At 40.2% G+C, this 21,509-nt stretch overlaps 2 protein-coding genes across 2 annotated transcripts in view; one reads left to right on the top strand and one right to left on the bottom strand.

Annotated features, from left to right (window-relative positions):
* igf1rb (insulin-like growth factor 1b receptor) overlaps positions 1-5,026 on the bottom strand; it is a 45,930-nt gene extending 40,904 nt beyond the window's left edge. Inside the window, exon 1 of the mRNA XM_073464350.1 lies at positions 4,865-5,026. Coding sequence (XP_073320451.1) covers positions 4,865-4,955 — 91 coding nt within the window. The 5' untranslated portion in view covers positions 4,956-5,026. The remainder of the gene's footprint in view (positions 1-4,864) is intronic.
* A 5,587-nt stretch (positions 5,027-10,613) lies between these two features.
* Positions 10,614-21,384, top strand: ap3s2 (adaptor related protein complex 3 subunit sigma 2). The gene is made up of 6 exons (XM_073465064.1): positions 10,614-10,800; positions 13,247-13,338; positions 13,891-14,002; positions 15,546-15,617; positions 18,695-18,802; positions 20,330-21,384. Exons 1-6 carry the CDS (start codon positions 10,732-10,734, stop codon positions 20,453-20,455), a joined length of 579 nt encoding a protein of 192 aa, XP_073321165.1. The 5' UTR covers positions 10,614-10,731; the 3' UTR covers positions 20,456-21,384.
* The last annotated feature ends 125 nt before the right edge of the window (positions 21,385-21,509 follow it).

The following is a 21,509-nucleotide window of genomic DNA, read 5'->3' on the forward strand; positions in this document are numbered from 1 at the left end:
TCTCCAGATGTAAGAAAACATGTTTGTTTCCAGCTATTGTTCAGAAATATGTTTTACTTGAAGAAATCAACGTGTTGTGGCCAACACTTGACCATGAAAAACATACAAGTGTTAAAACTCAGCTCACGTGTGGGAAAGTTCATGAAAGGCAGTAATTTTCCAACACCCATTTCTCACCGACACAGTGACATAAACCAGCATCTCCTGTATGAAATGGGTATCAAAAAGCAGTCCTACAGTGCAGCACAGAGAAAGGGATGACACACTCCCTATCGTCACCTTTCAACTGTAAGTGTGATTAAGAGATGTTTGAATAAAGATTATCTTTGTTTGCACACAACATGAAGCAACAAGTGAAGGTGGCTGCCCTACAGGCCTGACACGTCATTTTAAGAGGAAAGACAACAAGTGTCTGCTGATATCTATGAACTTCAAAGTCTTCAACTCATGGCCACAAATTACTCAACAACCAAATATTTTGTGGGTTTCAACTGAAACCAACTCAAATTGGTGAACTTTGTATAAAAATATATACAGTTTTAATCTAATGTGGATGTAAGCACCTTCAAATTAAAACTGAGTCATCACTCTTTACAGTCAATGTTACATTTCAGACCTATAAATGTGCTTAGGAAATTCTAAACAAGAAGTGTAATCACATCATTAATAAAGCGCTGTCTCTACATTGTATTATAAATATTATTCAGTTCAATGGCACCTCACATATCTACCACTTTTCTCTAACATGTACGCTCATTGTTCCTTTTCCAGGGACATTTTTCAAATTTCTATACAAAGTGACAACAGGAACCAACAATAAAGGTCAGAAATAAAAACATCTCTCCACTGAGAAACACCAAAGAAAGTGGAGCTTAATGGTGCAAATTGAGTTAGCAAACTGGCTAAAACAAGTTGTACTTTAATTCTGTTTTACCACAGTTAACAGACAACAAATATATCCAAGCTAAAACTTTCCCATGGTTGGCCTATTTCAACCCTGCTTGCGATATAAGTTTCAAAGCACACTGGCGCTGTGACTCGTAATGTAGCAACACGCTGCTAAAAAGTGTGTTTAAAGGGTAACTCCACCAATCATACACAGTTAAGTGTGTTTATAGGTCTTGGTTTGTACTACTGTATATGTGAAGAAAGTAGTATACAGCCTTTGGTGGCTCCAGAGGAAGCTGCAAGTGATCTGATAAAATTGTCTCCAGCAATGTCATTCGCGAATAAGTTGCTTTGTGGGTAGGTGCCAGGTTTTGAAAAGCAGTCCACTGGTCTAGCACTGCACTCCTATGACACTGTTTGACTCACGATAGACAGTTTAAAAACATACAGCTGTACCAAAGATAGCCTTTTTCAATTTCACATATTCTTATTCATTTTTAAGACCTGGCACGTACATTACCCAGAATGCAACATGACCACTAAGTGACATCACTGAAAGCAATTTTTCAGATTACATGCAGCTTCCTCTGGAGCCACAAAAGGCTTTATACTACTTTTTAACATATGCAGTACTACCCTCCTAAGACCTGTAAACACACTTTAATGTGGAAAATTGGTGGAGTTACCCTTTAAGTTGCCTTACTTTGCATTTGTCATTTTAATTGGAAAATAACTTGGTTCTCACATAAAACAGAGGTTTAGAAACTGTAGGCTTTTTTACCAAGACTGCTGAGAGCTTAAGTCCTCTCTAGAGGCTTTGGTGAGCCATTATAAAATGCCTTTGGTGTGATTTAAGGCACGCAGTGTGCTGGTATGGCGGTTATGTCTTTCTCTGTAATCTACTTGTCAGTGCACACTGTCAGCAGCCCTCAGCGAGCTGCATACCTGTTAATACAATCCCAACACCCGAGCCTGTAAAAAGACACACTGCCTAGTGATGTTACATCACCACAGCCTTGACGCTTCACCCTCTGTGGCCTCACTGCAACGCCAGCATGGGCATCTTTCATGGGAACTGCTCCTGACCTCGCTTGCGGAGACACTAAACAAAAGTTTATGATCAAAATGTACATCTTGTGCACCAGCGGAGTGAAAATACCGATAGCAGGTGTAGCAGCTTAATAAGTCCCCCTCCCTCTCTTCCCGCATTGACACATTTTAAACAGCTGAGTACACAAGCCTATCTCTGCCGCTTTGATGAGTCTCCAGATCACATATTTACTTTTGATAACCTTTTCCCAGCTGGCTGCAGCACCCAGACTATCCGCAGACAATCAGAGGAAATCCACTAGAAGCCCCATAAGACAAGAAATAGGAAGCAATGCGTCCTCTAAGCTGGTGCTTCATACATTGCCACCATACTGCAGCAAGTCTGTTTACTCCTCATTTCCATCCTGTTAGTGACAGACTGCCCGAGGGGGGAATGTATTCATAAATACTTTTCCACATGAGAGGCAAGGTGAGAACAAATGCGCTGGGAAGCTTTAGCAAAAGATCATTCCTGACAGATTAAACTTGTTTGGTTCACCTGAAAGGCTGTTTCTGCAGCAACAGAGCTGAACCTGGTAAACCCGAACCCACCAGCTGCCCTTTAGTCCCAACTGATACAGTAAACCAGCAGGAATGCTCAGAGTTTAGCCACACAAGGCACCTTTAGACGGCCTCCACACCGGAGTGAGAATAAATGTAGGATTTCGATGGGAGAACCTCTCTGCTGCTCCCAGGTTTGTCCTGTGACCACTGGGGCTAACAGTAAACCCCACGACACACAGTTCACAAGCTCCTCACTCTTTCCAATCAACAGAACTTAGTCTGTTTTGCTTGCGAATGTACTTTGGCTTGTTCTATTTTAAAACCCAGACCCTGGTTCAAGCCCCCAACCAACCCCTCCCCAACATGTCACGATGAATGGGATGAATCAGGAAGCCTAGTTTACAGTATAGCTGGAGACATGGAAATTTTTTAGATGGCAACACTTTAAAAGAAATTCTGGATAAACATGGAAGCTTTACATTCATTAAATTTGAAGGTTTACCAGTTGACAGAAGCCGTGAGCTTCAATATGCTGCCATGCAGTAGTCAGTCACTAGAAAGTCCCCTTCCCTGCACTAAACCATCTGTGTGGTACCTATTAGTGTATCTTGAAGTTCAGTCAAAATCTCAAAGAAGTCTAGCTGCAACGATTAGTATAATAATTGATTAGTCGACTGAAAGAACATTTAACGGTTATAAAATTGTCATTAAACTGGTAATCGATTAATAATTTCAGTCTTTTTTCAAGCAGAAATGTCAAATATTTACTGGTTCTAGTCACTTAAATGTGAGAATTGGCAGCTATTCTTTGTCATTCATGACAGTAAGTAAAGAGTTTGGGGGTTCTTACTTGATCGAACAAAAGAAGCAATCTGAAGACATCAATTGGGCTTTTTAATGAAAAATTAAACAGCAGATAAATTGATAATGAAAATAATCATTAGTTGCAGCCCTTCAAAGGAGTATAATTTACCTCAATGGATTATCACAGAAATACAATCTATAACCTCGGCCCTTGTGCCTGATGGGAGGATGTTGCTGTGCCTGATCAACTGCTGCATCATAGTACTTGTGAAAATATTTCCAAGGTCAGGGTGTGCCCAGGTTTGTTTTGTAAAGGAAAATAAATGACTTTGCACTGCCAAAGAAAAACCACTTTGACACCTTTATACAAATAGTGTTCAAAGCTGTAGTTTCAGTCAATCTCACAAGAGTGTTATTAAAGTTTACAGCCTTTCGTAAAGAACACCTGCACAAGAAAGAACGCCCAAAAGCGATAGTTGAGGTTGTGTTTAGCTCACCTGGAAATATTAGAAAGTTAAGAAAATATGACAGAAAATAGGAAACTTTTCAATAGTTTTGAATTTAATCTAAACCTATAGATAGACCCATACTGATACTGCTCTCTTTATGTGGTGTTTATGTTGAACATCTGATACCAAATGGACAAGACCCGGCTGTAAAACCATGACATCTTCACTGAAAAATGCTCTCTGTGACCTACAACATTTCCAAATTTCCAAATCTTTACTTTGTGTTTAAACATTTAATCATATCCCAGCATATACAGAGCAGATTTGTCCAGGATCTTCATGACAACTGAGTTGTGTTTTCACACAGTTTGCTGCACTTTTTCTCCATTCATTATGAAATAACACATCACATTTTTTGGCTGTAGAGATGGACAAGCCCAGCTAAACTCAATGACCTGGCTTTTCATTTCACAAATCCTATTTCTGTTTAGCGGTTTTCTGTTCAGATCACAGATTTTTGTTGATTCTACATTCGCCACATTGTGACTCAGAGTTGACAATGTGGTGTGTATATATAGCTTGACTCTCTCTCTCTATTGGCTGAGTCATGATAATGTATTTACCAACACACTTTAAGTGACTCATTTCTGTGATGTGTTTTAAAACCACAATTACAATATTACAACTAGACCTTTTATAATCTATATGATATATATATTAACCAACATTAAGTAAACTACACTTCACACATTTAATGCTTTTCCCCACTGAGATACAATTATATTTTCTACATATACAGTACATATAATATTGCACTGTACTGTCCCAAACAGTAGACTTAATGTAACTCATATCTTCTATTATCCTGTAGCTAAATAACCACACTGTGATATAAGCTAGCATACTCATTCTTCTATATAAACAATACACTTATCTTTCAGATATTTTCGAAATAAATGCAGAAATGTGAAATGTAAACAGCCAAGAAACATTATTATCTCTATTGGACTACATATACAATGTATAGTAACTAAAACATGGCGTTTTCACTGTAAACGTGCTGTATTGGGGCATGGAAAACACAATGTTTCCCCGTGTGTGTAGTAGTAGTGTGGAGTAGCATTACTTACTCTCTGTGGTGGCGGGCCGGAGGCAGGACGACAGACCCAGCATCAGACCCCAAAACAAGGTCAAGCGGCTCCTTTCCTTTCGAGACCTCATTCCTGGATGTGTAAATCCTCCCAAATCCTGTGAATAAATATGTTGAGGGGAGCAAACGTGGGCAAAACCCGTTCAGAATTATTAAAAAGCTTTTTAATCTCCAGCCAGCACCTTTTAGCTGTTAGCCGGCTAATGGAGCTAATAGCTACTACATACAGGCTAGCAGGGTAGCTTTCTCACGTTTCCTAATGGGGGAGTCCAACCGTGCTCCGAAATCACCGATTTGTTCCTCTAGCCAGAAAATGCGTATTCATAGTTTCACTGTTTATTCCTGCCGAAAACAACGCCGCACTGATGTGTGTAATGAAACCAATGCGGCTAAACTAGCGGTGGGGATTCCTCTGTAATCCGCATCTTCACACTCCATATCTGGAGGAAAAACGTTCAACGTCCCGCTGCTGGAGGATCCTCAGGAGGCAGAAAACGACTCAAACCCCCACAAAATTAGGATGAAAACAGGCGGTTTTGGGCATACGGCAACATATTAAATCGATACACAGTCCCCTTGTGTGAACGATACGACGTTGGTTTCGAAATATCCAGGATAAAATCTGGTTTCAGACCGCAGCCTCCTTCTCCTCCTCCTCCTCAGCCGCTCATCATGCACACACACACCGCGTTGTTGTGGTAGCTGTAATTCACCTTCATAGCAACGGAAAACTGAGTATTTGACCTTAGTTGCCCAGTTTAGGTCAAGTCAATTGGTTATCTAAAGCCGTCCGTCGATAGATAGCTGAACGGGTAGCGTAGGTAGGCAGATTAATGTACAGGTACATACACAGTCTCCTTCGATCAGTCTGCAGTCTGCCGTGTTCACTATAAACACGGCGCCGTGCGCAGAGATCGTCTCTGTTTCAAAAGATGAATCACTCGGGCTTCTGCCCCGCCTTCCAGTCTGTGAAAGCGGGCGTCGCTCTTACTGCAGTTTAGCCACCACAGGAGAGCAGTTACCATAGTGACTGGTCTGGTAGTCAACTCATCACAAGAAGGTCAGTCTTATCTCTGTGTGTTGTTAACAGTATCGTTGACAGATTAAACTGTAATATGTGATGTTTACCCCACATCTCATCTTTTAATTATTACCATCTGCAAGAAATTTCACCACGCCACCTTCCCTTCTACATTCACACCAGACGCTTAACAGGTCTTATAAAGTGGGCCGTCATTAATCTACCAGTCGCCCACAAACAAAAGTACATTCCAATTTGATGAAAGAAATCATTTGCGCACTTCTGCAAAAATGTAAACACCATCGCCATAACGGCACAGAAATCTAGACAGAGTGAGACCTCTGTGTCTCTTTCTCCTCTCTGATCACCGCCGTAGCGACTCCGACTACGACGCGGTTTTAAGGAAATCTGGGATGCTGATCCAGGATCAGGGTTGTTTTGCTTCTCACGAATACACAGCGGAGGGCCGCCTATGCAAAGATCGTGTCTGTCTGCACCACCTGTAATTACACTCTTGATCAGTCCAAGCAGTCACAGGTGTGTTTATACATGGTGTATAGTGTTTTAGGCCTGTGAGTTATACATGTACAATAATCACTTGTGTCTTTACGCCTCTATGTCGATGCTTATATTAATTGACCTACAAGTTTCTGTGTTATGTCTGTCTTATTGTTATAATAGCAATATGTGGCCTAATATCATATGATGCTTATATACTGTAATGGAATTCATCTAATATTTCAACAAATCAATAATAACAAACCTTGTAATATGTCATAAAAATAGCATTCAAAAATGTTTACTAAAATTAAACCACTTTGAATTATGGAATATATGTATGATACATACAGAATAGCGTCAAACATTTTGGGACATCAGCCACGTAAAATACATCTCATCATGTAGCCATGTTTTGGAGCCTGGCAGCATCTCATACAACAACATTGGGCACCGGGGTTTCCTGTGAAAAGCCACCGAAATGCTGCCATCTTGAGGGGATTTGAGCAAACTGCAGACTGCTAATGTACAGTAAAATAAAAGGCAAGAGACGGGAAAATTTAAACTACTAATATTCTACAGAAAACTATAGAAACATTAATGTAGTTCTTCTAAAGACATGGTTTGAAATATGTATTTTTTCTCTTTGCGTGCTGTTATCATGGGAGGTCGCAGTGGATATAGACCTACTGATCCTGGAAGTCGCTGTCCTGCCTATAGAGCTAAAGAGGAATTGTTGTTACTGCTGGCCTCATGTGACCTGTTGAGACTCAAAAAAGCCCCAAAACTAATGCAGAAAATAAAGTCATACTGTAGCCTTATGGACTGGATTTATAGAGAAACAGAATAGTTATAGTTGTGCAGGGATTTTCAAACAGCTCATCTCATGACACTGACTTTTACTTTGTTCGAGACACAGACAGGTACAGTTGCAATGATCTTTTGAGCTCTGAGGCCCAGGCGGAGGAAGTGGGGGGCCAGCAGCTTGTGATGCTGTGAGAGAAGCAGACAGTAAACAAAACGGTCCACAGAAGAGCCCCTGACAGTTTTGATTATCCCTGTAATTACAGGCCGCTTTCATCACTTCACAGAGCAGAGCACAGAGGCATTATTTGAACGCTGCACATTACCTCAGCCCTGGCAGCCAACACTCGGCATCCGTCACAATCCAACAATTAGCACCGAGAGGGTGGAAAAATGCACATTAAAAATGAAGTGAATATCAGTGGCCACCCAAGAGTCCAAATACAGTGAGTCACCCTCTAACAAGTGCTCACTGTACCAACATGACCTCCCTGTGCCAGAGAATGTTGTGCCTGTCCACTTGCATTTGTTAAGTCCCTATTAAAGTCCCCATGAAGGCAGCCGGCAGGCCCACCTACCTCGACTGTCCCGGTGGAATCCATTCTCGCACTGCACTCATGTGGAAATAAGCCTGTTTACCACCAACGGGTCACACATGCTAATGAGCGTCTGTTTGTTTTCCACTGTGCTCATGCAGGAGGAAGGGAATTTAGAGGGGAAATAATAGATGATATGCAGACAACAGCCTGGGTGGGTCCGCAGCACTAATGATGAAAAACGTACGACAGAGAATTAATGGATATGAAATCAGAGCAGGAAATGTGGTCCGACATTGTGATGTTGCTGGGTCGGATCACAATACAAAGTGTCGGCTGGCCTGGTTTGAAAGTCGTGTAGTGGTGGGGTTGTGGCTCCAGGATCGCCAGATAGACTGACATTAGACCACAGAGCAGGGCGCTTTGTCTGATCTGACCGGCAATTTATAATAGAGTCAGATACTCGTCTACATTTTTCCCCTCTTATTCAAATGTGTACAAAAATATTTTTTTTATAAAGCAAAATCTTATTGTGTTAAGACATAATTTGCTTTTACCAATTGATTTTTACTGCTGGTAAATAGCACACACATGTATGATGAACTTGGGGAACCACCACTACAGCATTCAGCATGGACTCTGCACAACCATGAACATACAGTAAAATACATTTTACAATAATTGCAATAAGTATAATAATAACAATAACTGCAATAACTGTGAACTTATATTTCTCGGGCTAAAATGTATTCTGCGTACTTATAGTTTCTTACTTTCCAACTATATTGAATTAGGCATCATTAAAGGTGCTATATATAACAGTTTTAGTTGAAAACATTTTTAAAAAATGAACTAAAATTATGAACATTATGTGAAGAAGTAAGAGTTTTCACATCATAACGTCTGTATTGTGCTGCAGAGATATCAACTGAAGTTAGCATGCTCACCAGCTAGCTCCCAAGCTCCCTTGCTAGCACTGTAAACACCAACACTCCCCTGGTTCACAATTTGGACCACTAGCCAGACTGATAACTAAGCTAACCAGCTAATGGTAGTGACAGTTAGCAGCAGTTAGCAGTTACTCTGGTCATACCCTGCCCCCTATTCGTTGAGTATTCGTTTAGTATGAATCCGACAGGTGGCTAATTCTTACATAATGCACCTTTAAACTTATCATTGACACCTGTGATTTTCCTGCCGACATGAGACTCATGACCCTGATACAGTATGGAAGATGAATACACTCTTATTTAATTCACTATAGTATTATCAACTATCATATTACATTATCTTTGACATGATAATTGATGTGTTTGTTAGAGATGAGCCATATTTTAATTCAGCCTTTCACTGATGGTATCAGTGGTGCTGGACCACCCTGATAGCTCACCCGGTACAGCGGGCAGCCCATGTTCTGAGGCTGAGACTTCAGCAGCGGCCCGGGTTCTATTCCAGTCTGTGGCCCTTTTTCTGCATCTCTTCCCCTGCGCTCCCCCAGTTTCCTGTCACTCTCTAAGCTGTCCTATCAAATAGAAGCCAAAAGCCAAAAAATAGGCTGACCAGTTTGTCAAAGAAGCTCATAATGTCATAATGTTTTTGTGGACACTGTCAGAGGTGTAATTCAGCTCAACAATGTCGCAGCTTGTGAGGTAGTTAAGGGAAAAAAATCTTTCAAGGGTGTTGGAGAGGGTCTACTTGTCTAATAAATTTTTCCTGTGTTTTCCACACAAACCTTTTGCGGCTACATTATATAATTTTGCTTTTGATCAGATTCTACTGTGGTTCACAAGAAAGAAAAGGTCCAGCTGGTGTGACATCACTGCTTGGAGATTTCAAGGCAGCGTGAAGCAGCCGACAAAGGTACAAAGGGTCCAGTAATTATGTGGTGCCTCAGTTGCTGGTGCATTAGTCTCAAAGACTACAACATTATGCAATGTAGCGGGGAAAAGTCGCAGAACCCTCTGATGACACATGGGAAACAGGAAAAGAGAAACAGTGTAAGCACTCATCAATGTCGACACAAGAACTGGAAATACACTACAATAAATTTACTGTATGTGTTCCATCCAATTTAAGCTGCAACTTCTGCTCTAAATTCAGTCTTCACATTTATCTAGACACATTTTGTCCAACACATCATGTCTAAATTGATTGGGGTTGCAGTGATATACCGGTTTAATGGTATACCGTGATATAAAAACTGACAGTAATCAACCTTGCACATTTGCTTATTTATGGTATTGATGTTTTACCATGTGTGTGTGTTTTTTTTGTTTGTTTCATACAGGTCAATCAAGTTGATATATAGTTTCATGTCTTTCAGCACACAATATTTTGTGAAATTATGATAAAGAATCACGATAAAAGTCCCTATTTTATTCCTTTTATACTGTGAAACTGTGATATTTTCTGAGATGGTTATTGTACAGTGAAAATATCTGAATATAAGAAATATAATAATGTTTTAAACACTAAAACATGTTTACATGGGCATTAGGCCTTATATCCCAGAGCCTGACCCTGGTTTGAATCTTATTTGAGATATAACGGTTACATGCAACATAAGAATGACTCTGCAGGTTTCAGATCATCTGTGTGTATCTGTGTCTTGAATGTTCAGAAACCTGGATAAGGTGTTTAGCCTACACGCCACAGTACCCTGTGGTCCAGGCAGCCTATCCTCAAACTAGGATATGATGTTTACAGCCAAACACATAACTGGGATACTGATCATAACCAGGATACTAGTGCGCATGACATGTAAACGAACTCAATGACCCACCCGGAAAGAAAGATCGAATGTGTTTGTTTAGAGTCGGCTGCTTAATGTGGGGACACACGGCCTCTCAGCTGCCGGATGTAACCAAAGCAGACATCCGGCAGGTGAGAGGCCGAGAAGCAGTCAAGCTAACGTTATACAAACAGTCAAAAATCTTTTTATTTTAATAACTAGTTCATATCGTGATTTGATACAACAACGGAACAGACATGATTAAAGCCATCTTGATATTTAACAACCACGGGAAGCCGCGGCTGATCAGATTCTACCAGTATTTTGTAAGTATTTCTGGGGTTTCTGCTCAAAACATTAGCATTTACCTTTTGCTGTCTTCACTGTTGTTTGGCTAGCAGTGGCTAAGTGGTGGATTAACTCTAGTCAGCGTGTGGCTAATCATCCCCACCACCACTGTTACCAAGACCTCGGTCGGTATTGTCTAAAATATTTTGTTTACGCCCAAGTTTTAAATAACGTTAGCCGATGCTAGCTTGCAGGAGCGAGCCACTTTAGTTTCACTTCCCTCCTGCTCAGGCAAACATCTCTCTCTATAACAGAGTTTAACAATGTTCACCTACTTAAGCAGCGTTAAACGGATGTAATTTAGCTTTAGGTATAATTTCTCAAAAGCAAACCACACATAACTTTTATGTTTTGTACAAATACGTTGTAATTACTGGCTTATTGGCCCAGTTAGCTTGTAAACGCTGGCTTTGGATCATTGATGACCTGTACATCGTAGGTCACTACTGATGCCAATGTGAACATTGATATTAACTCGTCTCCTCTACCTTTGGTTAGGTAGATACTGCTACAGTACAGTAGTTTGTTGTGATTGTTCAGGTTACGGTAATGAAAGGGTTCAGTGGCCACAGTTAGACGTACACTGCCTGGCCAAAAATAAAGGCACCACCTGGATTTAACTAAGCAAATAGGTAAGAGCCTTCCATTGGATTATTACTGCAGTGATTAATATGTTTCAGCTGGCAACAAGTTATTTAACCCTAACTGATGCAGTGAGTAGTTTCTCTTTTAGACATATCCTGTGGTTGTGAAATAGATGCTACTCTGTTTCAGAAGGGTCAGATTATTGGCCTGCATCAAGCAAAGAAAACAACTAAAGAGATTACTGAACTACTAAAATTGGGTTAAGAACTGTCCAACACATTATTAAAACCTGGAAGGATAGTGGTGAACCATCATCTTAGAGCAAGAAATGTGTTCATAAAAAAATGTTGACTGATCTTGATCGGAGATCACTTAAACGTTTGGTGAAATAAAAGATCAACAGTAGAACTCACGGCTATGTTTAATAGTGAAAATAAGAGCATTTCCACATGCACAATGCAAAGAGAACTCAAGGGATTGAGACTAAACAGCTGTGTAGCCTGAAGAAAACCACTTATCAGTGAGGCTAACCGGGAAACAAAGGCTTCAGTTTGCTGGGGAGCATAAAGATTGGACTCTGGAGCGATGGGAAAAGGTCATGTGGTCTGATGAGTCCAGATTTACCCTGCTCCAGAGTGATGGGTGCATCAGGGTAAGAAGAGAGGCAGATGAAGTGATGCACCCATCATGCCTAGTGCCCACCGTACAAGCCTGTGGGGGCAGTGTTATGATCTGGGGTTGCTTCAGTTGGTCAGGTCTAGGTTCGGCAACGTTATGTGCCCAAAAAATGAGGTCAGCTGACTACCTGAATATACTGAATGACCAGGTTTTTCCATCAATGGATTCCAAGATGACAACTCCACGATTAATGTGGGCTCAAATTGTGAAAGAGTGGTTGAGGGAGCATGAGACATAATTTTCACACATGTATTGGCCACCACAGAGTCCAGACCTTAACCTCATTGAGAATCTTTGGGATATGTTGGAGAAGACAGCAGCTCGACTCTCCCATCATCAATAAAAGATATTGGCGAACAAAAAGAGTGCAACTCTGGATGGAAATAAATATTGTGACATTGCATAAGCTTATCAAAGCGATGCCATGGCGAATGTGTGCCGTAATGAAAGCTAAAGGCGGTCCAATGATATATTTGAGTGTGTGACTGTTTTTTTGGCCGGGCAGTGTAGCTGGTTAAATGCATTAAGTGCAGTTGGATCCCTATAAGTTATTATATGACAGAAATGATGTGTTGGGAGAGGAGTCTTTTCAAAGCTTTTGTTTTTTTGAAATATTGAACATAAAGTAAGTTTGACCTATTCACAAGTGATCATGGAGATCTTTAAGGCTCTCTTGTTAAACATCAGCCTTTTTCTATGATGTACTGTGATCTGTGAGTGGGAATTTCTGTTAAAATCAAGGTATTAGTACCTCCATCTGTCTGCCTGTTTGCAGAAAATCTCAGGTATGTACAGATTTAGGCTCTTAAGCATCATATGTTTGCAGATTGATTGTTACTGCCCACTATTTCAATAACCATCCATGGAAATAAACCAAATACCCAAACATAAAATGAACACAGACAAGCCATTCGAGTCACCGTGCCTCAAGTCAAGTCACAAGTCATTTATTTTCTGCCAAGTCAAGTTGCAAGTCATCAGAACAGTAACTTGAGTCGACTCGAGTCCACATCTCTGTACAACTCTATCGGCCAGCTCAATGTTAAAAATAAAATATGACTTTAAATAATGAACTACCTGTGGAGTGAGTCTATTAATCAAACAAAGACTACATTTTTACAATGGTTATCTGTTATAAGACTGTAACATGTTTTCTTGCAGGCGGAGGACATGCAGCAGCAGATCATACGGGAGACTTTCCATCTGGTGTCCAAGAGAGACGACAACGTCTGCAACTTCTTGGAGGGTGGGAGGTAAGTGTTGCTGTTTGCCATGATTCTGTATTACAATCCCATTTTGTCAAGTGAAGAGACATGTGTTTATAGTACACGTACATCTGAACAGACTCATGTGTTTGTTGGCAGTGAGCGATTCACTACTGCTGCAAAGGAGCTTGATTTGGTCATGTTGTGATTTTATTTGAATGGAAAGACTGACATGATGAGATTAAATACATTTAGAAACTTTGAAGTTTATGTTGGCAGAGTCCAACAGGCAGATCTGTGCTATGAATTATGATATGTTGTGACATTTTAACCAAACAGTAAAGAGTAACGATTGCAAACAGTGAGCCACTGTTCTGGGTTTTCTCAGTTTGGTTTGACGTTGTTGCAGCAGCTAACTGTAGATGCAATAGCAAGACTTTAACCAGTAGATGGAGCCAAACCCACAAGAGTAGACCTGGTCCCAGTTAGTTCTTTCATTTCTCCGATCAACTCACTCACATACAGAGATCAACCCGGCTTTGAATTGTTTAGCATACATTTATTTGTTTGACTCACAGCGGCGTTTTTATCTCCTTCCAGTCTCATCGGTGGTTCTGACTACAAGCTGATTTACCGGCACTACGCAACCCTCTACTTTGTCTTCTGTGTGGACTCTTCTGAGAGTGAGCTCGGCATTCTGGACCTGATCCAGGTCAGCTTCTTACTTTATTCTGTTGCTTTATGGACATCTTCAAAAACCAGAGGCAACCCGGCCACTTCAGATATAATGAAATGCATCAAACAGAGTAAAAATAGGAAAAAGCCTTTAATTTAGTGGTTAAATCGTTAAAAAAGCCAACATGTTTCGACTGCTCGGTCTTCAGCAGGGAAACATGTAGGCTTTTTCAATGATTGGCATTTTAATGATTTAGCCACTTGACTATAATAAAGGCTTTTTAATATTTCCGCCCTCGTTTTGATAATTTTTCTTATATTTAGAGTGCCTGGTTTTTTAAGTATGCTCTTTCCCATTTCCAAAATATATTGCATACAGAAACCAGTCATCTCTTTTCTTTTCTCCACATCGCCCTCTTGTTTGCTCATAGAGTGCTCCAACCTTGAAAAGCAGATATTCTGTCTCTCCCTTGTTCTACTTTACACACTCCTTTCCATTACACAATGCTTGTTTAATTTTGGCAAACATGAATCATTTTGCCATTTCATTCAATCTAAGAAATGAAACTTACTCTTCTGTGGAACTCAATGGAAGACAGTCATGTGATTGCAAAAATCTAAATGAGGAAATGCTGATACCACAGAAACAGACTGTACAGACAGCTTAACTTGTGTGCTGATAAACTTGTTTTTTGTTTTTTTATCAGAGCTGAAATCTGCCCCCACGTCTCAATGTGCTTGCACATGTGGCAACACGCAACAGACAACTCGTCATTATATAAAACACTTAGTGCCCTCAGATTTTACCGTCACATTCGGGACCTAGAGAAAGTGAGTCAGCACGCTCAGTCCTTCCACTGATCACTGACATCACGATAGTTATAACCCCTTATCATCAATAAAATAAGAGGCGTGTGGACAAACGATCGAAGTTACTCTGGTCTGTTCGTTTAATCTCTCCTCTAAACCCTTGTTTGTCAGTAATACACCAGCCAAACCAACACATGATATAAATGTAAGAATACTTTAAACATTTTTAAATGTTAAGAATGAGGCATGAGTCATTGAATCAACCATTGATTAGGGCTCAAGCTAATGATTATTTTCATTATCGATTACTCTGCCAATTATTTTTATGATTATTCAAATGATCTTTAGTCTATAGAGTGTCATAAAGTTGTAAAAAAATGCTCGTCACATTTCCAGAGCCCAAAATGACATCTCCGTATTGCTTCTTTTGTGGGACCAACAGTCCAAAACCCAAAGACTCTTCATTTACTATCATAAATGACAAAGAAAAGCAGAAAATGCTTATATTTAAGAAGCTGGAAGCGGTATGTTTGACATTTTTGCTTGGAAAACTGACTGAAAAATAGCTGGCAACTAATTTTCTTTGATTGATTAATCAACTAATCGTTGCCCAGTTTGGACCATGGTCATCTTTACTTACTTATCCAGCTAACCTAAAAGAATTGTGTTAATTACCAGTAATACCAAATCCATGAGTGGCTCCAGCATTTGTCATGCCTGCAAATATAACCCTAATATCAAACACTAATCTTCAAAATATTAAATTGCAGGTGTTTGTGGAAACGCTGGATAAATGCTTTGAGAACGTCTGTGAACTGGACCTCATTTTCCACATGGATAAGGTGAGTGTGAACCAGAGGAGCCTTTTCTATATTGGTCTTCTTCAGGTGTTTCTTCTGCACGTGGCTGCTGTTTGCGCCACAGTTGTCGAGCTCAGAAGCTTACCAGTAGCTTTGACTTAGTCGTGGATTAGCAGCACAGTCCGACCTGCTGAATTATGCCCCTTTCCAGTGTCAGAACAGCATGCAGTGTTGTTTTTAACCTGACGGACAGCAGCTCGTATATGTGACGTTAATCTACTGTCAGTGTAGTAGAGCTTTACCGATTACATTTGAAGCCTCTATTGAGGTTTTTGAATGAAGTTTGTTTTCATATTTTATGATCTCATCTCCCCAAATGCAGATACATAATATGATCATCTCTTGTAGAGACCTCAGTAATTTACTCTAACAGCGTTTGTTATTGTGGTTATATGAATGTAATTTATGGTACTGTTTGATTTCTGGTGAACCGCCTCGTTAATACAACTGCGCAGCTGCCTGCCTTTGTTTATGGTAAGCAAAAAAAAGTCGCCAGAATAAATGTTGGCAATGTACATTTCAGCAAACCATAAATATATTGAATCTTTACATGTCTTTATGTTGCAAGTTCAAGTTTCTTTTCTATTTTATGTGGTAACAATGCTGTGCTTATGATCTGGTTAGGTTTAGGCAAAAAAAAACCTTTACAGGTTAGGGTCAGGAAAATGTTTTGGCTTAAAATACCTGTTTTGATCACAACAGACACAGCTGGAGATCTCCAGACTTTTTGTCATAATATCTGCTTTTTGTTGTGACAAACGCAGCTGGAAATTGTCTCGAGATCTCCTTAAAGATATCCAATGGTTGACGCGTACGAATGTCGAAACGCAGACGCAAATCTTATCCTGGCGACTAGGCTGGTTTTGACCGCAGTGAAAATGTTTTTGAAAGGCGTAACACCAACAAATATGGATAGAACGGGAAATGTTTGGTTCACATGAGTCAGATACAATCCTATGTAGCCACCGCTGGAATCTAATTTGAGTAAATAGTAAAATACTAATGATATTAGTGTAGCCTAATCTTTATCTGCAGCTGCGCAGAAGTATCAAGTTTAAACAGAATGAATAGAGTAGAATAGAATTTGAACCTCAGTGTTATGGCAGGGTCTGCCACATATAAATGAAGTAAAACAGTATGAAATTGTGTTGTTCCATTCAGTTTATTCAGTCATGAAAATCAACAGTTTGTTTATCAAGTTTGTTTAGGCATAACAAATCACTACACAAAACTACACAGTGCACCATTTAAAAGTTTTCCAAGTTCCAGTATTTTTTTTTTCTGCAGCTGCAGTAAGCGGTGACTCAGTCAGCTGAAGGAAAAGAGGTTACTTAAGGCCAATAGTTGGTCACATCACAATTTTAACGATTTCTTTGCCAGTAGTTTTGGATACATCTATCCAAGGAAATTAGGCAAAAATCCATTAAAAGCACATTGTTTTATTCTCCCTGTCATATGTATACATGTGTTTATGGTTCTCAGAAGGCCAAATTCCCACCTGGCATGATGTTGTAACTTGAAACATGAAGCCTGAGGTAACTAGCATCTGTAGGACTATGGGAACTCTGAGGCCTTTGGACACCAAGTCTGTTATTTTCATCTAAAGATCTTGAAAACAACCTCATGTTTATTCCATTATGTTTACTGCTCGTGTGCCAAGTCCAAATCCGCAGTTTGTCAGAAGTGTTCATATTCAATAAAAGGTCCAGATGAGGGGATTTTTGTATTTATGAATGAGCTGTAGAGAGACATGACCCTGAGGTGATGTGCAGTGCGGTCGAGTGTGTGTGTCTTTTTCATACAGCCAGCTGCTTTTCAGGAACGACTGCATTCTTGTAATTGTTCCAGTTCTTTTTGGTGTGTGGGCCAGAGTGTTTAACGATTAATGTATGTCAAACTGGGTCCCTGATCTGCATGATGTATGATGTAAGGAGAGATTCTGCAGCTCTGAAATTCCGCCTGGACATTTTCACCTGAGCATTGAACTATTCAGTGCCTTAGGGTCGCATTCTGTTTCAAAATTGGGAATTTTTGCCAGGAATGATGAAAAAAAAAACCCATTAGTGGTCACAGTTTCTTCTAGTAAAGATTCTGTTGCAGGTGATGGTTTTAAAACTGGGTAGGCTCCTTTTTGACTGGGCTAAAAAGGCCTCCTTTTCTCTACCGGGAGCTGAGCTGGAAGTGCTGCTGGAAACTAATCAGACACGTCTACGGCCATCTTGATTGAATTTTCCCAGCAGGAAATTGATGTCATGTGGTGCTGTGGGGCTTGGCCTGAGGAATGTTCCAAGATGAAATTTGAAATATTTCTGCTATACAGAAAACCCTTTGTTCCCAGAGGGTTCCTCTACCTGGACGAGACTGACCTGCATATCAGTGTGAAATTGCAGTTTTAATAACTATACGGAGACTTTTAAAACAGAGTTAATATTACTAGTCTGTCGTGGACATATACAGACTCATAAATTACAGATTTAGGCTGTTAAACTATGAAAAAGATTTTAGATATTTTTGATACAGTCCAGTTTCAGCAAGAAGACATTTAAGGAATACACCTCTATGGAAAACTATACCTATCTCAGAGCTGTTCCAGGCATGATTTTTTCCCCCCAGTTAATCATCCTTAGGCCTGCAACAGAAGAGAGTCTCAAGTTCCCTGAATATTTTCTGCCCACAGGAATTCACAAATCTAAACTTGAAAGATAAATTGAAACTGTCGTCTTGTGAGCATTGAGTGTCAGCGAGGTTCCAGAGAGAACTTTTCTCTCCAACAGCATATTTTGTTCCTCCCTCATCTCGTCTGTATAATTTGGTATAAAGAAACACAGATGAGCTGAGTTGCTAGACAAGACGGGATCGTAAAATAGTGAAGTTCACATCGCTTCAAACGACTGCGTCTTGCTACGTCGTGGCTTATTACTCAATTTTCTGTAGCATTTTGTAGTGTATGCTTTATGTTACATGACTGAAAAGAGACCTGTTTCTAAGACTGAACTGACGTGTACAGTGGTGTGCAGGCTATCGCTGTGTATTAACTGCCCTGTTGTCTTTGTCTGCAGGTTCATTATATCTTGCAGGAGGTGGTGATGGGAGGCATGGTGCTGGAGACCAACATGAATGAGATTACGGCCCAGGTCGATGTGCAGAACCGCATGGAGAAGTCAGAGGTCAGTGTGGTCTGATAGCCAGTGTTTTTAATTCACACTGTACATTTTTAGATAGATGAATGTGTTTCTTATGCTCCTCCTCCTGTTGACTTGGCTGGTAAAAGCAGTCTTAAAACTTCAATGGTTGTTTTAGAGGTCCTCAATCATGTTAAATATCAGTCGTCATTAGCCTCGTTCTGCCCACATCTTAGATATGTTCAGCGATTTAAACTGGTTTGTTGTATTGCCCATTGACACCTGTTCCCTGTGGTTAAAGACAACTGACCAATCACAGCTCAGTAGGCTTAGTTGCTAAGAGTGGGGATATCAGCCAGCTAGCTAAAGTCATTAAAAATAACATGAGAAAATTAAAGACAAACGTTAGATAACCCTGATACAGCTGACTTTAAATCAACCTACAGAAATAACAATGCTAAAAACAGTACCCCAACAGATTTAGCACTTTGGGTTTATAACACTGTCAGATTCATTATAGATTAAAAAATGACTAAAATTGTTGTAGTAGAACCAAGAGTATTGCCTTTTTTATTCCAAACACTCTTCGTCCTTATTTCTTCGATCATTGCCACTACAGCTGCTGAGCCAACTGAAGATGTCGACTGCGAGTTGGATATGTCACTCACTTCTGATTGGTCTGGGCTAAACAAATTAAGGCCCCTCCACATGAACGCAGACTGACTGAAAATATAAAATGGCTATTCAATCGGATTATCCGGCTGACTCACTGTCGCTTTATTTAAATGCAATTGAGGGCAAGGACTGTGTTTCCCTTTTCATGCACTTAAGTGCTCATGAAAGCTGTACCTGAAATTTGAGAAGAAGCTGCAAAAAAGCATCACATTCATTAACTACTGTAAGTTTACGGAAAATGAAGCTCAAGAAAATGAGTGAAATGAAAATGAAAACGAACAAAAGTGTGGCATGAATGTTGTCAAAAGTTGAAGTTGAGAAATATCCTTATTTTCTTTATCGTGAGAGTTGGACTAGAAGGTTTATACAACTCTCATATCTGCACTCTGAAGTTACAGCCAGGAGACGGTGAGCTTAGCTTATCTTGCATCAATAAAGCACTGAAACTATCTTAGCTTATCATAAGGACTGCAAACAGGAGGGAACGGTTACCCTTCCTCTGTCCAAACATAATAAAATCCTCCTACCAGCTCCTCTAAAGCTCATTCATTAACATCCGTCACGTTGTTTACTCCATACATTTATACTGAAGTATAAAAACAACACATGTGGGTTCTGGTAGAGTCTTGATTACAGTAAGAAAGCAAAAATTTCCCCAAAAGGCTCAAGGTCAACCTGAACATCTCTGATTTGACTCTTAAGCACTGAAAAGGAAGCGTTGTCTTCATGTTCCTCTGACCAAACTGAGTTGAATTTGAGTGAAGCTTAATCTAATGGCAAGTATTATAAAAAGTTGTTTTCCCCATAGACAAAACCTGCTAAACCTGCTTATAATTACGTATATATTCCACACACTGTCGCTTTAAAGGTGTTCTCCCTGTTGTTTTATTTTGGTAGGGGGGTCTATCAGCGGCCCCCGCTCGCGCCGTCTCCGCCGTGAAGAATATGAACCTGCCCGAAATCCCCCGCAACATCAACATCGGAGACATCAATATCAAAGTGCCGAGCCTCTCCCCGTTCTGAGCGGCGGTCCAGCTGAGCTCTGCAGGGCTGATGTACTACTGATGCAGTTCCCCTCCACCCAGCTCTGTCGTCTATACGGAGAACACTGTTTTATATGTGTATTATGGAACCACAGCAGCTCATTCTCCCCTCCATTCTTGAACGGGAGATAAGCTGCTGATTATTTTTGAGTTCTGCTGTATACAAATGACTCTAGTTGAAGGATTTGCACAATAATGTAAAGTTTAATTCAGAGTAATATTAATATGTATGTATCTTCTGCTATTCTTTCTGTTTTTTTATTTTTATTTCTCCAGTTGATTTCCTATTCCTTCCAAACTGTGTTGGCCCGGTGTGTATTTTCCTACTCTTCTAAATAGTCCCGTCACAGGTTTGAAAACGCTCCCTGTCTAGCGTGAGCTTTTGGACTCGACACAGTTGACTGTAATAAGATCCTTTGGCTTCTGTGTTGGGCTGTAATTACTCAAACACATCTTTATCTCCTGTTCCAAGTGTGTGTTCATACACACTGGGATTAAACTCCTCTGCTTGGCTCCGTTCACAGTTTATTTTTTCCTCCTCTGTAATATATTGTGTCTCTGACATGCTTGTGATTTGTGAATAATAATATTGTTCCCATGGGTGCAGAATGTGCTCAGTGCTGCAGATGTAAAGGCTGTTTAGATCCAGCCAAGTTTTAATGTGCTGTGATAGTATCCCGCCAACATCTGTTAAGAGAGGCAACAGGCTTACTTTGACCTTTTTTGGATCTTTAATCGTGTGTGTGTGTGTGTTACAGGCTGTCTCTAGTGGTCAAATACAACCAGATTCATTTGCGCCATACTTGAGTTTAACCATCATATCCTGTCAAACTGTCTCATGGCAGGCAAATGTGCCCATGTCAAAGACATTCCTTGCCAAGGTAAATTAAATAAATGAAAATGCAATTCTGTGGCTCTTCTTGTGCAACAACTCATTCACAGCAACCTTGAGGTTTTTCTTACGTATCAGCAGGTAAGCTGATCAAGCAGCATCATGTGAAGCTTGCATCAGAGCGGTCAGAACGCTCTGTACC

This window comes from Pagrus major, chromosome 4 (assembly GCF_040436345.1).
Source record: "Pagrus major chromosome 4, Pma_NU_1.0".
In the NCBI taxonomy this organism is placed as follows: domain Eukaryota; kingdom Metazoa; phylum Chordata; class Actinopteri; order Spariformes; family Sparidae; genus Pagrus; species Pagrus major.